A 15,817-nucleotide genomic window follows, 5' to 3' on the forward strand; every position below is an offset into this window, starting at 1 on the left:
TTTCACTTATCGCGGGGCTTCAGGGTACGGATCCCCCGTGATAAACAAGGGACTACTGTAGATACAATTGGGTGTTTTGTTGTCGCCTGACAGCGATCATGTTAGTGTCTGTATGAGAACTTTTATTTTTCCTGACATCTCAGATTTGTTTCACATCAAACTTCCCTATCCGGTGAGCACCATGCCTCAGAGCTGTTGGGGGAAGAATCAGTTTTGTTGTGTGTTTCCGTGACTGATGAAGCTTTCTGGACCGAAGGCGAAACGTTCGTTTCAGCACACAAAAAAAAAAAGAAACGGTCCAGATGACCTGCCTGAAAAATGTTGGATTGTATACCTGGATTATTGAGCATGGACTTTGTTATTTAATCAAGTATTTTGAAACGTTAAAAAGTTATAAAACCTGAAAGTCAGTGGATGTTATCCAAAATCTTTTTTTTTTAATAAATAAATGGTTACAACAAGCCAAAGCCTTTAGATATAGTCCGATTGCACACAAGAATCTATAAACAGTAAAACGTTGAAAAAAGATTGGTAGAAAATAAATAATTTTTTTTTAAATTAAGTTAAAAACCAAACTGTTCTAAAACTCTTATTGTGAAATGAGCTTCAGTTTTTATCCTTCCCTTCCTGCATGTTGGAGGTAAGACTGAAAAGAGTCAGCTCAGCCCTTCTGGGCCTCCCTCTCACCTCAGCCACCAATCAACAGATTATTTTAGTCTTTTGTGTCCCCGTCAAGCCTGTTTAGCGATAAAAGTGTCGCTGTATCTCAACAACCTTTGAAGTGTCATTTCCCCAGCGAGCAATTTGCTCGACGAGGTGCAAAGTGTCAAGGTGAGCGTGGGCCTCCTTGTCGACAGGAAGCTGAAGCATGAGGGGAAGAGGAAATAAAGGCTGTCTCATCCTGGGAAAGGATAACTGTTTATTTTATCAGGTTTTATTAGATGTGACACATGGAAACATAAAAAGAGTCCACTTTAGACTTAAGCGGGAGACTGAGCCGATCCCAAAGCATCTGAAGACTTTAATCCAGACATCTTTATTTTACTGTGTTCCTCTCATAATCCAGGCATTTAGCAAATAGAAATTATTTTGTGGAGAAATTAACCCCTTATTTTAACTTCTTCAGACAAATGAAAAAAAAAAAAATATTGGACTGAACAAACAGATTAGGCAGCCACCACAGGCAAGAGGGTGATAATGTTTTAGCTTGTATGTTACTGTTAATCCTTTCCGTTGACTGAACGTCTTTTTAACTCAAAGATCCAGCTTTAACTCTCTAGCTCTAACAGAGTGCCCCGTTCCACGTTACAGAGCGAAAAGGGGAAACTGGATAAACCGTCTGTCCAGTCGAGTCCTGCTCAGTGAGCAAGAGGACTTGAAAAATTAAAGATTTTGATGTGAGTCTACATCGAGGTGTAAGAAAGGTTGCCACGTATAGTTCTTTCAAATGATTAGGCCAAAAATAAGCAACTAATAACTAATAAGCAACAAAGCGTGAAAGGTCACTTTTGCGAATTGGGTTGCCAAGTCAAAATCCAAGATGGCCACCACCATGTAAACTGATCACTCCTATCAGTTTAGGAAACTATGCTTTACAGTTTTATATTGCTGAGAAGTATAGTTTTATCACATTATTGTGATGGCCGAAGAATAATCTTCAGTGTCCAAGGCCACCATTGGCCACCCCTTAACTCCGCCATTGTGCATTATAATGGATACAACTGCTCCCTGGACTCGCCAGCGCTCCGTGAGAAAAACTCTACCTCGGTTTTTCTACACAGTGCAACTCCACCCACTTGAATGTCTTATACTAAAAACATTAAGGTTTACTTCATTCTCTGTTCAATTCCAGTCCAGAAAAACACTCGTATGGAAAACTACAAACATTCACTGTTCAAATCGCCCAGTGACGGCGACATCGGCGTAATCCTTTGTGTTGCTTTGCTGTGAGGGCGTCTGTGCTTAATGTTCTGCTAAGTTCTGTGATTAGGTCTGCTGTTTGTACAAAAATTATCAAAACTGTATTCCCTGTTCAGTATTTGTATCTTAAAAATGGGAAAGTAAAATTAAGAGTTCTAAAAGGTTGTGAGAAACAGAAAATCTGTTTTACTTTTTAAAATGTGCATAATTCTGTAAGGTGCTCAGAGTACTTAGAGCACATGTGTCAAACTGGTTGAAAACAACAAAGTCAAAGTTGTTGTTTTCAACCAGTTTGACATGACTGTCAACAAGGAAGAGGGCCGGCAATGGAGGAGGGGCCGTGACAAAGAGACCATCTTAGCACCAACATAACTGGTTTGTTCCACTTTGGAGTAAGCTGTTGGGGGAAGAATCAGTTTTGTGTTGTGTGTTTCCTTGACTGATGAAGCCTTCTGGATGGAAGGCGAAACATTTCAGCACAAAAAAAAAAAGAAACTGTCCAGATGACCTGACTGAAAAATGTTGGATTATATACCTGGATTATTGAGCATGGACTTTGTTGTTTCATTTATAATCTTCTTCCTTCCGTTTTCATGGTTACCTCATTTTTATTTAAATCAATAGTTTATTTTATTTTTTAAGGCTAAGATACTTTATTTGAATATTTAAAATGAGCAAAACCGTGACTTTGCTGGACGTGTGCAAATGAACGCCATCTTGTATTTAATGTTCTTCCTTGATGTGACGCATATCTATGAAAATATCTTTAACTGTTTTAAAGAGCATACAAGTGGTGTGATCTGTTTATATATATTACAGTCAATAAAGTCAATGACTCTGAAACTCGACAGCCCACAGGTCTTCAGGTGGACTGCAGGTTTAAAAACCCTCCAGTGAGCTGTTGATTTGCAGCAAACTGCTGACAGAGATAAATCTAAAAATACATTTTGTTCACCCTTACTATGAGCAACTCACTTTTCCTTCAAGTCATCTTCCTTCACCCTCCTCTCATATTTTTAACCCACATCTCACTCCCTAATAAAAAAAAATTACATACACAGCAATTTCCACTGAAGGAGAGCTGCTGCGGCCGCGTGCAGGCGGCTGATTGAGGCGCTTTAAAGCGGGGTATAAATCATAGATGGATGAGTGAAGAGAAGTGCAGAGTCTGATTTGGGCAGTGATGCTATCTCACACCAGCACCTGACAGCGAGCACTCAACGGGAGCGTTCATCACCTGAAGCCGTGTTGATGGTCCTGACCGCCTCCCTGGCGCTCACTCTGTTGTTGGGGGGGTAATCAGGAACGGCGTTTTGGTTGCACTTCTCTGACACCCGTGGACTGACTTTGGCAGGTTGATGACTGATGGGTTGACAGATTGAGAAAGACAGAAAAATACTTTAGACACAAAAAAAAGATGGGAATGAAAAAAAATCATCTGCTCTGATTCAGCCACAAGAAATGCAACCCAATTCTGACAAAGCTGGGACGTTGTGTAAAATGTACAATATTTTTCACTGTATAAGTCGCACCTTTTTGCATAAATTTGCAAGTCCTGCGACTTAAACACCGAAGCGACAAATATACACCCCCCCCCCCCCCATATTTATAAAACTGTTTTTGAATGAGATCTGACGATTTCATTCATTTTGACATGGAAAATATTGAACACTTCCATTTTCAGCCACTAGAGAGCCCTCGACTAATATGGCAAGCCAAGTGTCTCATTAATAGGTAAAAGTGGCTATTAATGAGGCATTTGGCTTGCCATACAAATTCACCTTCATCTCGCTCCGGAACTCCTGGAGCAAACGTCAAATCGGCTGCATTTTGTGGCGCCGCCCAGGTGAAATGCAGCTGATTTGACCATTAAAGTGCATTTACTAAGGAAAAGTTAACTGAGACACACCTTTACTATAATGTCGAGCAAACAAAAAATTGTTTTTAGGTGGTTATCTTGTTAACTGTGGTTGAGTGGTTGGGCGGCTGTGGCTGAGTGGTTAGAGCAGTCGTCCTCCAATGCAAGAGTTGGGGGTTCGACTCCACTAGCAGTCACATGCCGAAGTGTCCCTAGGCAAGACACTGAACCCCTCGTTGCCTCCGATGTGTGTCCCATCAGTGTATGAATGTGATAAAGCACTGATTAGTCTCTTTAGAATGATTTGTTAAATTAGCTTTTTAGAGATCTAGTAAAGTGCTGTGTGAATGGGTAAATGAGGACACAGATTGTAGTGTAAAGAGCTTTGAGTATTTCGATAAGATAGAAAGGCACTATATAGGTACAGTCCATTTAAATTCTTGTTAAAGTCCTCCTGTGCACACACCTACAGCCGCCATTTGGCAGCCAATCGATTTTTGGCACAACACCGGCCCACGTTTCCGGGTTGTCAGTGGTGACGCATAATAGATGCGACTTACACGGCGAAGCAACGTATTTATGTTTTTTTCAACTTTATTAGACATTTTTGGACTGATGCAACTTATACGAAAGCCAAAGTTTCTTTATTTGTCATATGCACCACATGTGGTACATGTGGTGGAATGAAATTGTGTACACAAGGTCCCAGTTACATCCAACGAAAGTATAAAATGTAAAAGAAAACCAGTAATAAGATCTAAGATATGAACTAAGAACGGCGGTGCGACGTGTACGGCGGCAAGTACGGTAAATGAAAATGCAGAGATTAGCAAATTTCATAATCCACAGTTTATTTACAATACAACTCTCGAGTAAAAACCTGTAGTGTTTGTAACAATATAACTTTTTTTTTTAATATAAAGAACAAAGTAAATATTAGACTGTAGCTGACTTTGAGTCCAAAGACAGTGAATGTGTGAAAACATCAGACATTATTAAAGCTTAAAGTAACTTTAACAGTGGTGAGTCTGGAAGACAACCCAAGGGTCAAAGGTCACGGTCAGGGGAGGGTACCTTCATGCTACAACTGAAAAAAATATGAGTCTAATGTTTGCTTTCTGTTTTTATTTACATTTTACACATTGTCCTAACTTTGTCCAGATTGTGGTTGTAGAACAACGTGACCAAATAAGAACTGGAAATTGCGACACGGTGGTTTAATTAACCAAAAATCAAACATGCCAAGACCCTGCCTGATTTTCATTCCAGCCGCTGACAGTTTGAGTTTTACCCATTATGCAGTGACACAGCTATAAAACACACAGAGCTCGCCATAAGCTCAGTCTCACCCTGACTGGCCGTGTTGCTCGTCAATCGCGTCCACAGCACTTTCCACGGAGCTCAGCAGAGATTGGATCTGATTGGCTGATTCCTTCAGGAGGAAACGGGTCACAAACTGCTCCACGTTGGTTCCCCTCTCATACACCTGGAAAACAAAACGTTTGTCATCAATAATTAAGCAAATCAATCCATTTAAATCCTACATATTATATTAATCCATTTGGACATCACAGCACTGCAGCCTCCAAGTTTACTACTTGGAAAGGATTTCTCAACATAAATCAGAGGTTTTACTTTGTATTTGCTTGAATTTTAAATATGTTATAATAAAAATGCATAGAAAAGCAAAAATAGACGAAACAGTTATTGGATTTTTATTAAACCTTTTTAGTTTGAGCTTGAAGGTATAGTTTGTTCTTTTCTAAGTGATGTTCTGTACATTAGTCATCACCAGCCACCAAAAGACAAAAGGGAAAACTTGATGAACCAGCACCAAGTGGGGAAAAAGACAAACGACTCAATTGTTTTCTGCTGTCAGCATCATTTACCTCCTTTAGAGAATACAACCAACTCACGTTACATCACATCAGATTTTTGTTTCACAGAGGGGGTTAAAACGTCCACAAGTGCTACTATCAGTGGTGGAGAAAGTACTCAAACACTGTACTTAAGTAAAAGTACAAATAAACAGACAAAAAATTACTCTAGTAAACGTAGATGCACCACATTAATGTTTTTACTGAAGTAAAAGTAAATAAGTACTTGCTTTTAAAAATACTTCAAGTATTAAAAGTAAAAGTACTTGCTGAATGTATTACCTAATGCAATGGTCTACAATATCACTGTGTACCTACCGTATATATTTTCTGTAATACATTAATAGTGTTGAGTCATTTTAATGATCAATGCTGCAGATAATACATGTTTTTATTGCGTTTACTCTGTGACTCAGTTCACACTTGGACTTGTGATTCTGTGCATCAGAATTTCAGGGATGACATGCAGAGTTAAATGTCATGACGCAAAAAAAGAAAGCGGAATGATTATACTTTAAACATTTTTATTTAACACAAAGTAAAACCAATGTGTCATTTTAACTGATTTGAACTGGTTAGTCGTGTAAAGTTTCCAGGTTTTGACAAATGGCAGGATTTGATGCTCTGAGGTAAAAACCTGTTGTATTGACCAGCGAGGTCTTGGTGCACAAATCTAATCTGACAGGAGAGGAAAAGTTTCTTAGTAAGACTATTTTGGAAACAAATGTTATTTTGAAGATGGCCTCAACAAAACCAAATACGAAGCAGTAATTGAGTGCACGTGTTCTCCAGAGAGTGGAGTTAGTCGGTCCTGTCAGCTTTTCTGTCAGGAGTCACAGTGCCGTGATTCAGGGAGGAAATTAGGGTTCCTGTGCAGTCAGCCATTCTCTGCTGAGCTCTAATCAAAGACAAACTCCCCCCACGAGACTCCAAATCACACAAGTCATTCTGACTTCCATTATCACAGTCAACGACTTTTACACACAAACACACTATACATCACCTGAAGTGAGAAAGACCAAGAACATTTTAAACTAGGACCACAAATAACCGTAAGACAACTGGGTTTACTCGAGTTACCAATAACACGCAGTCCAAACTGAGAAGCAATTATCAAAAACTAAACATCTGAATGAACTGAAATTGAAGAATCTGTTATAGTGGCCTGAAGTTGTCAAAAAAAAAAAAAGATTTGTAAAAAACTGATGAAAGCCTGCATGTGAATTTCCAATTTATTTACTGATTCATGTGTGATAAGGTAATATTGATGTTAGTTTGATTATATTAGTCAACTTTTTGTGCAGATTTTTCAAAAACCCTTAAACAGTTTCAGTGAACAGAGACGGATTAAATGCTGGGAGAGAAATTACCTGCCTGCCCACTCTCCCCCCAGTTTAACTCCAAACATCAATCTTGGTCTCGAGTTTTGATGGTGCTTAAAATGGATGTGGGCAGCTTTGATCTCCAAGGGTCACATAAGGATCTGGGTTTCTGAGGGCTGGAATAAAGGACTGGACTCGATTCTTCTCAATTGTTTTTTTTAAATATTATACACATTCGCTGCTTAAACAATATAACTGAGCAATGCAAATCTGAAGCTGTCATTTTGAGAATTTAAAGTTTATAGATTTGATGTAAAGAGTGGACTTTCTCAAAAACACGTGAAAAAATATGAATGTTTTCTGCTCATGCAGCAGCATCACACAGACGCATACTGAGGTACTGTTCTTGAAAATAAAAGCACAGGAAACAAAGCCCCTTTCAAAACAAAAGTAGATTTCAGATTTGCGTGCAGAACGATTGATTTCTGATTGGTCGTAGACTTACTGTAGGCAGGATGTGACCTTAGATGTGTAACTAAGATGTTCATGTGCGATCTAATATAACAGAGCAAATGAATATGATAAAAAAAAAAAAAAAAAAAAAAAAAACATCTGGACACACAAAAAGGTTGGGTAAAGATAAAAAAAAAAAGAGTTCAGATTAATGGGCTAACAGCTCATATGAGAGGGGAAAAGACCAAAACATCTCCAATTTTAACATTTATGGAGGTTCACGTGAACAGTATTTTTGTGCATGGCCTCAAAAGGCAGGGATTAATGTTTTTGTCTGTCTAGAGCGTTAGCTAAATATCAAATGGGATTAAAATTTTCATTTGATTAACTTCTGGAGTTGGACAGATCCAAGATGGCTGCTACAGGCAGTTGACATCAAAACACAAAACTGGCTATCCCTTCATCAGGTTCACAGACACTGAGCTAAAACCTGGTATGGTAGCTGAGCACTTCCTAACCCGTACTCTGAGTCAACGGGAGATATGAATTCATGCAAGAAGTGATAAGTTTATTATTTTTCATTTTTAAATTTGGTAAGTTTTACATTACGTAATTATTCTTGCAGAAATATATTTATTACACCAGAAATAGGCTGCAGCAGAACCACCATCTTCCAGAGGTGAAAAGAGTACTGACAATTTGTACTCAAGTACAAGTACTGTTACACTGCTTAAATTGTACTCAATTACAAGTAAAAGTACTGGTGTTATAAAATACTTAAGTAAAAGTACAGAGTACCCTTCTCAAAAACTACTCAGAGTATTAATTACTTTTTAACCAATTGATGTTTTATTGTGTTGTCAATAGGGGAGTGGTGGCGCAGAGGTTAGCGAAGATGGGCTTGTGATCAGAAAGTCGCAGGTTCAACTCCCAGTACTGTCCACATCACAAAATGTTGGTGGAAAAGGTGAAACACCCACACCTGCCTCCACCCTCATTTGCTCTACTCTGAGCCCCTGAGCAAGGCCCTTAACCCCCACCATTTTCTCCCCAAAACAGGTCTCTCTTGAAAATGAGTTCTCGTGACTCAATGAGACTGCCTGTATTAATAAAAGGGTTAAAAAAAAAAAAAAAGAAGGCATTCAGTTCAAGTTATTGTATATAATTGCTACATTCAAAGCACATTTCTCAGACAAACAATTAAAGTATAGAAATATTACACTAAGGCCATTTCTTTTGTAAATAAATGTAGATAAAGCAGGAATTTTGTTTGGTAATGGGAAGACAAAAATTTTTTGAACCAGTATAGAACAGTTTAAACTTTTCCAACTGCACTGTGAACAACAGACCGATACAGTAAATGTCTTAAACTCTGACATTTCTGTCACCCTTCACTTTCTGAACCTTTTGTTCAGTGGCAGCAGGATCTGTTTTTTTAAGTTAACTGATGACGCGTTCGCGATCTGAGAGCCTTATTAGCTACAAAGATGCAGAAAAACGGTTTGAATATTAATTCTAATTGTGGCCGTACTCAGTCGCAACTTCTGATTTTAAAAGTAGTGTAGCAGGTTACATGGTCTAAATTGTATGAGTAAAATTACACACTTGAAAGAAATACAAAAGTACAAGTACCCAAAAAATCTACTAAATTACAGTAATGTGAGTATTTGTAATTCATTACTTCCACCCCTGCTAGCTTCTGAAGTGATAACACTTTTTTAAATCTTGTGCAAATCAAACAGAATTTAAAAATCTACCTACAACAAATGAGATGTTAAATGTTCATAACCTTACAGTAGAACCCCATTTTAAAAGAGCTGAACTATCACTTGCCAGTTAATGCTTTATTTCTGTGGTTTGAACAACTTTTTAATTAACTTAAAACATAGCTGCCTACTTGGCCTCCTGATGAACCTCTGGAGGATCCAAACATCCAGTTGGTCCAACCTTAAGACGACCAATTAAGAATATTAAACATGTAAATTCTCTTTGGTCCACAGTTAAGCCCATATTTCACTTTCCTTGTCCTTTTTGTGTCCCGTGCGTCTCTTTTGTGCAGTTTTCCTCTTCCAAGTGTGTCCTGAGGGCCCGCTAGAAAAATCCGAGAAAGAAAAGCTGCAATCTATAATTCAAACGGACCACTGACCCGAAAGAACATACAGAGTCCATCTCTGCAGGCTTCCCAAAGAAAACCTAACTAGCTGCAGCGTGCATGTTAGGCTCGGTCTCAGCAGCATTTCAGAGTGTGAACGTGCACAGAGGTGTGCTGTGCTTCTTTTAGTTAATTCATTACAGAGCTTTTCAAAACCCGTCACATCTTTAAGGCTATTTTTAAGACTTTCAGTTAATGAGATCAGAACTAAACCAGTGGAAGAAGTTAAACCTGTGAAAAGTTTGTGTTTTTTTGTCTTCTTAAGAACAAATCCCCTCATCACCACCCACATACACGTGCATTAGTGGGTGGCAAAGTCTCCTTCTTATGCACCTACAAACACAAACTGCCTTTTTGTGATAAGATGGAGGTGGCTGATTACAAGAGAATGCACGAAGGGGTAATCAGCCGAAATAAAAGGTTGGTCTCGTTAGAGGAAATTATTCCATCTTCAGTTTCTCACACGGGGACAAATGCTCTGCAGAGAAGAGGCGCTGACAACTACGTGGGTCTCCATTTTGACTGGCACATCACCTGAAAACACTTTAGCACAGCAAAGTAAGCCGGCATGCAGGAATAGGAATCCTTTCTGGACTGAAATACCGAAACAAAAAAAATAAATAAATGAAAAAAATTCAACCCGTTCTGGAAAAGGTCGTTCTTAGAAAAAGAAAAAAAAAGTCTCGTAGGTAAAACTACAACTACTACGTTGCTGCCTAACAGCAAAGGTGGAAAATGTTTAAGATTTTGCCATTAACTCCAAGGAGTCAATTTTCTCTTTAAAGGAAAGCTTCAAAACGTAAAACACACATATTCAAGTTCACCAAAGTGTGCGTCCTGAAAACTCTGGCATCCATTTACTGGATAAAAAAAAGTTCTTATTGGTTTGAACTCTGTTGCTATGACATACAGTAAAAGTTGTAGCAGATCTGAGGCATCAACCTGAAGGAGGTGCGTTATTTAGTTTCACAACCAAAGACACTTCTTAACGAGCTGAATATTGTGTAACAATAGGTTTCTCTTTCCGCTACAGACGGAAACCTCAGCTGGTCGACCACCTCTGAAGATCCTCACAAATCCGTCTCAGCTTCACACATATACCAATTAAAACAGTAACCTAGCAACAAGAGTCAATATGTCTCCAAGCAACACCGTTTCAGTAGCATGTAAATTTTATCTGAGCTCTAGCAGAGAGGTACACATTTATTTTTATCATCTCAATATCCAGCTATCAGAAACTCTGACACAGCCTCATGGCTTTAATTCACACAGTCCACACAAACAACTCATTGATTTCATGTGATTTTTTATCATCCAGCAGGAGGTGACCACAGAGAATTCAGCCATGTGTGTTCACTATGCGTAAAGCGGATCGGAAGGTCCAGGTCGAGCCCAGTTGGGGAATTAAATGCCCCGGCACCCAGAAGATGTCCCCAAGAGATTTTCTTTGGCCCATTAGCTTGACAACAACACACATGCAGCATAATCAGCATTTATTCTCTTCTGGTCCACTAATCCTTCAAGTCCTCATGTAAATGAGACATAATAATAATAAAGTGGTTCCAAATGTCAACGATTGGACTTCACTCTTGGTTATAAAACTACAACTATGGAGTATGGATCATGACAAAAAGAACAGGGTTTGGGATACAAGCACATGAAATGAGTCAGGATAGGTGAAGTGCTTGGAGTAGAACAGCTGCTGGGTCAGTTGAGGTGGTCAAGGGGGTTTAGGGCACATCCCAGTCGGACAAGGACTGTGGCAGACGCAGAACTTCGAGGGATTCTACAGCTCTGGAACAAATTAGAGGACTACTGCATAATTATCTCTATCTGAATATCTTTGATTTTTTTTAATGTTACAGGAACATTAATTTTATTTTAGAATCTACTGACAACATTTATTCTAAGTTTCAAATAAAACATTTGTAATAACAAACATTTCAGCATATCCAATGCAAAAAACAAGATTATATTTAACCTGATGCTCAATAATCCAGGTAGAAAAAGCTAACAAAATTAAGTCAGGTCCTCTGGATGGATAAAAAAAAAAAAATTGTTTAAACGTTTCATCTTTTATCCTAAAGACTTCATCAGTGGCAGCAAGGTGGCGTAACTGGTAAAGCTGCTGCCTCTCAGCGTGCAGGCTACCCTGGTTCAAATCCCGGTCCGGAGGCCTTTCTTGGTGGAGTTTGCATGTTCTCTCCGTGCATGCGTGGGTTTTTTCCGGGTACTCCAGTTTCTTCCCACAGACCAAAAACATGCACGTTAGGCTGATTGGTGACTCTAAATTGTTCCTAGGTGTGAGTGAGAGTGAATGGTTGTTTGTCTCGTTTGTCTCTATGTGTCCCTGTGATGAACTGGAGACCTGTCCAGGGTGTACCCTGCCTCTTGCACAGTGATAGCTGGATATGGGCACCAGTGGCTCCTTTGACACAAAAAGGAAGCAGTAGGTAAAAGATGATGGATGGATGGATGGATGGACTTCATCAGTCTGAGAAGCGGCATGAAACTCATTCTTATAAACAGCACTTTCTCATAGTGGATCAACCAGTTTGCTGGAGACAGCCAGGACTAGCTGTTCACATGATAAAGGAGGACCATCAGCCTAACGATTGAGCCCAACAATCGCTAGTGCCCTGATGGCTGCTTGTTATTCACAGGGGGCTGAGTGATACTAGCAATGACAGCACTGTGTGAGGGGGACAGTTGAACATGGAGGCCTCCACCCCTCTTTAATGATGGACGGTTTTCTTTTACAAAGATGGCCTCCTTTACTCCTCTCAAACCATCATTCCTCTATCAAGGATGTGCACATCTTCATCCCTGAACGAGTGACCGCTGGCCTGGAGATGAGTGTAGACCGCAGAGTCCTGGCCTGATGATGTTGATCTTCTGTGCTGGTCCATCCTTTTGGCCAGTGGTTGTTTAGTTTCCCTGATGTAAGACTGATCACAGCCCTCCTGACACTGAACAGCATATACAATATTACTCTGTTTCTGCCGGGGGACTGGATCTTTGGGATGAACCAGTCTTTGCCGTAATGTATTTTGGGGTTTAAAAGCCACTGGGACATTATGTTTAGAAAATAAACGTCTCCGTTTCTCGGAAACTCCCGCAATATATGGAATGACCACTGGTCTGGGTTCCTCCTTTTCACCTGATGGTTGACTGGAGTCCTGTTTGGGTTTCTTCTCTGCTTTCAGGAAGGCCCAGTTAGGATATCCACATTTCTCTAGAGCCTGCCTTGTGTGGGATTTCTCCTTCTGCCTGGCTCCTGAGTTAGTGGGAACGCTGTCTGCTCTGTGGTACAGAGTCCTGATGACTCCTAACTTGTGCTCCAGAGGGTGATGGGAATCAAACTGCAAATACTGGTCTGTGTGGGTGTGTTTGTGGTATGCCTCAGTTTGCAAATGTCCTCCATCAGAAATAGATCTCACAGTCCAAGAAGGCCAACCTGCCATTTTTAGATCTTCTTGTGTGAACTTTCTATATTTATCCACTGAGCTGATGTGATCAGTGAAATGTTGGACTTCCTGAGATTTAATTTTAACCCAGGTGTCATGACATACCTGAACCAATGACTTGGTGGTGTCCCTGAACAGGATGTCAAGACTCTCTTTTCTACCTCCTCCATGTACAGGTTGGCAACAATAGAAAAAACTGGCGACCTCATAGCACACCCATGTTTCTGCCTATAATATTGCCCCGATATGTGAAGTAAGTTGACTGCAGGCACAGTTTCAAGAGTTGCTCTGTGGAAAGTGTGGTCCTACTGCTCAGAGTGGTGGTTAGCAATGCTGAATTCACATCTTCTAGCAGACTTTCAGAAAGTAGTTTATCACTTAGTACACAGCAATGAAGACTACTTATGGGACAGATTTGGTTGACAGGCCACAGACTGATAAAGTCATCTGGATGGAAGATGAAACATTTCTCCCTTAAATAAACTGGTTCTGACGAAATGATTTAACCTTTTTTTTGTTATCTACATGTACCTGGATGATTGAGCCTACAAACCTTTATCACTTAGCCTTGGCAAGGGGTGCAGGTTATAAGTGTCTAGCTTGGTCAGTTCTCATTCTCAGGTGCGTTTGTATTCAGTTCCCCAGAGTTTTTTAGTGGGGCTTGGTATGCACACTCTGATGGTGGGGATGATGGTATATTCTCCTTGACCTATCCTGGCTCCCCATTTCAGTGTGATCTTTGGTGAATCTCACCAATCTCGAGGCGTGTTAGCAAATTTATCTCTGTTGAATGTTGGAACACTGGGTCGGAAGTTGTTTCTGGGTTAATCTGGATGATGGGTATTGAAGTCTACATAGTTCCCAAATCTTTCATAGCCCCTCTCTAGGCTTTCTCACATAGTAGCATTCCAACAGTGTTAAGTTCTCTTCCCTTAACCGTGCAAGTCTTGTTCCATTAGCCCATTTCTTATCATCAGAATGTCCTGGTTTCCAACATTTGGTACCGCTACCACATGCTATTCCTGACTGAAGCACATATTTTAGTGTACGATTTGCCCATTTTGTTTCAAAATTGTGCAACAAGATACAGGATACAAACTTTGAATAGAATATCAGTGTGTTTTAATGCTTATGCTTTGACAGCCTTAATTATTGTAGCAAAACAAGTTTTCCCTGCAAGCTTAGCTTTTTTTTTTTTGTCCAGAAACACATGAACATAAGGGCATTTGTGTTTTTGCTAACAGGACTGAAAGGAGCTATAAAAAGCAAAGCATAATCCAAACATTTGGTTAATTAGAGAGATTTCACTGGAGGAAGTGAAAGTAGAAGTATGGAGGTGGTTAAGAGGCGGCAGCGTGCCCGAGTTTGTTTCTAAACAGAAGGCGAAGCATGCAAATATGCTTCAGAAACACAAACTCTTCAGAAAGCTCGCCAGCTTCATCAAACCACGGCCAGGGAGACAAGGAGGATGGAAAGGGAGGAAAAGATGAAAACTGAGGAAAGGAGCTGACGGCAGGAGCAAGAGAATGGAGAGAAGAGGTGAACGGAAGAGAATAAAGACAAAATGGCAGGAAACATGAGGGAGGTGTTGAGCTTTACGGTTCATTTGTGTGTTTTACTCTTTCATTCCCTTAACTCTACTTTAAATCCCTAAGTGGATTTTCACCAGCTCCATGCTCTCCTTTCACCTAATTATCCACGCATCCCTCCATTCCACATCTTTCTCACTCCTGAAGGCCTCTACATTATTCATGCTCAGGGTGTTACCTCAGTCAACACAATGCACACTCTGCCAGTACAGCCAGTCTCTCAAACACAAATCATTGACATCAAAGTCCGTCAGCTTCATCCCTGGCTGATCCATCGGTCCACTTTGGACAGAACAGCTGTATACTGATGGGAGAGTCACCCACCTAAGCTCATTACCACAGTATCAAATGCTGCTGTATCCATCAACACTGATGATTTCTTACAGCTACTCCAAACTGATACTAGCTTCAATGCTTCGATGTACAATAACCAAAAACAATAAAGCAAAAAGAGCAACTGTTGTCTTATCAACAAGCAGCAAAATCCTCATTTGTTTGATGAAATCAGATGTGACCCAACTCAGAAAGAGTTAACAACGATAGTGTCTTGTCCAATCACAGCGCTCACACAACCAGAGTGTGAGCAGAGTGATATGTCCAAAAATGGGGGAGCAGATGCTCTACTGGCTCCATTGAGCTGGAGTTTATGCTAACATTCACCTTTTAGATGAAAGTTTCATCACAGCACATGTTGAGCCCAACAGCTGATGTGGTGAAAATATTTTGGGTTCTGCCCTGCTGGCAGCAGAGGACCATGAAGGACTTCACAAGGCTAGTCTTGTATGAAATCACTTTTTCAGGTTTACTAGCTAGTACACAAAAACTACTGTACTTACTTAAATTAAACAATTAATGATTTGGCTGCAATTACAACCTTTAAACGGTCACTGTACATGTTAAATATCTTAAACTAGGCGTGCCTAATCCTGATCCTTGAGGGCCACTATGTTACTTGTTTTATATCAGTGGTCCATAACCCTGGTCCTTGACAGCAACTATCCTGCAAGCTTTAGATCAGTGGTCCTCAATCCTGATCCTTAAAGGTCGCAATCCTGCACGTTTTAGATCAGTGGGCATCAGACCTGGTCCTTAAAGGTCGCTATTCTCCAAGCTTTAGATCAGTGGTCCTCAATCCTGGTCCTCGAGTGCTACTATACTCCATGTTTGTGTTGTTCCCTG

The 15,817-nt window shown here is 40.1% G+C and overlaps 1 protein-coding gene across 1 annotated transcript in view; it reads right to left on the bottom strand.

Moving 5' to 3' along the window:
* The window catches only part of necab2 (N-terminal EF-hand calcium binding protein 2), a 114,962-nt gene that overhangs the window by 40,753 nt on the left and 58,392 nt on the right, over positions 1-15,817 (bottom strand). The window contains exons 6-7 of the mRNA XM_037683348.1: positions 5,128-5,264; positions 3,158-3,282 (exon numbers count right to left, since the gene is read on the bottom strand). Coding sequence (XP_037539276.1) covers positions 3,158-3,282; positions 5,128-5,264 — 262 coding nt within the window. The remainder of the gene's footprint in view (positions 1-3,157; positions 3,283-5,127; positions 5,265-15,817) is intronic.

Source organism: Nematolebias whitei, chromosome 10, assembly GCF_014905685.2.
Source record: "Nematolebias whitei isolate Nwh7 chromosome 10, NemWhi1, whole genome shotgun sequence".
In the NCBI taxonomy this organism is placed as follows: Eukaryota; Metazoa; Chordata; class Actinopteri; order Cyprinodontiformes; family Rivulidae; genus Nematolebias; species Nematolebias whitei.